The sequence below is a fragment of the Opisthorchis viverrini genome, assembly GCF_000715545.1.
Source record: "Opisthorchis viverrini unplaced genomic scaffold opera_v5_441, whole genome shotgun sequence".
Classification (NCBI taxonomy): Eukaryota; Metazoa; Platyhelminthes; class Trematoda; order Opisthorchiida; family Opisthorchiidae; genus Opisthorchis; species Opisthorchis viverrini.
The window spans coordinates 261,981-263,109 of record NW_008752104.1 but is presented as its reverse complement, the minus strand read 5'-3'; the positions used below and the strand labels follow the sequence as shown (position 1 = coordinate 263,109).

Genomic DNA, 1,129 nt, shown 5'->3' with positions numbered 1-1,129 from the left:
AAGCGTTTTCAAAACCGTGGTATCCTTTTTACCACGCTAACAAATCTGCTAGCCTACGGTTGAATCAGTTCGTTTTACATTTAAGTCTCGTTACACTTGTGATATTCTTCTTATTCTTATCACCTTTGGCAAATTTTGCCGTAAAAACGGATTTCTTATCCATCCGGTGACCCCATAAAACTCTATCTGTGATAAAATTTACGATCCACGGTCTATTGACCAAAGTTTTAAGGTAGTCATGGCACTTTACTCATAAATGGACTGAGAACTTTCAGCTGAGCAGGGAAAAAACTTCCCTCCATTCCGTCGTCAGGCTCCTACATATACATAGCTAAATCTCAGCCAATTGATGCGCAAATGTCTGCTTGGTAAAAACAATGTCAAGTAGGATATCACGTTTTCGTCGTCCGGCCGATGTAGCGAGTCTCAGTACCAGGAGAACTGAAGACAGACTTCTCGAAAGACAACGCGCCACTTTCGAAGCTGACTTCCATTTACTCGTATTGGTCTTAAAGTGTCTTGATACGTGCATGGGTTCCCCTGAAGGTCAGCTGTGCTGAAAAGTCCTCGTCCGATTTTTGCGATTCCATTCGACTCTTTCCAGTGTTTTGATGCTTTTCCACTTGACCGCTGAGCTCACAGTGAACAGGTGTGAACAGTTCTGCGTACACCATAGCTCGTCCTCCCACGGAGTCATCGCTTATGTCTTTAATTAACAGGTTGCAATCAATCCAGTAATAGATGAGTACGCCAAAAACCCGACATTACTGACAGATGGCTGATCATGGCAAGAGTAGTTTTCCTCAGGATTATTCGTACTAGGGTTGTAACGGCTAGTTCTTTAAAAGCGTCTGAGGGTATACAGGGCGGCAAATTCTTCAGTTATTTCATCCGCTTTCTTCCTCAGATCCCACGCTGGTGAGCCGTAGTGCTTCTCCTCCAACTCAAGACTGATAATCTCCCCTGCTAGATGCTTCCCGTCCAACTGGTCGGTCGCTCTAGCCAATGGGAACCGAATCCAAGCGCCCAGCTCCGTGGGCGCGTGTTGATTGACTGGTCTGACAGCTATCACTGACATACACATACGCCCACTCGCTGAAAAGTGCAGTCCAGAGGGCGACCGAAGACT

The 1,129-nt window shown here is 45.8% G+C and overlaps 1 protein-coding gene across 1 annotated transcript; it reads right to left on the bottom strand.

Annotated features, from left to right (window-relative positions):
- Positions 1-841: 841 nt before the first annotated feature.
- T265_11091 (hypothetical protein) lies at positions 842-1,084 on the bottom strand (the record flags this gene model as incomplete). The annotated part of the gene is made up of 1 exon (XM_009177654.1): positions 842-1,084. One exon carries the CDS (start codon positions 1,082-1,084, stop codon positions 842-844), a length of 243 nt encoding a protein of 80 aa, XP_009175918.1.
- Between the last annotated feature and the right edge of the window lie 45 nt (positions 1,085-1,129).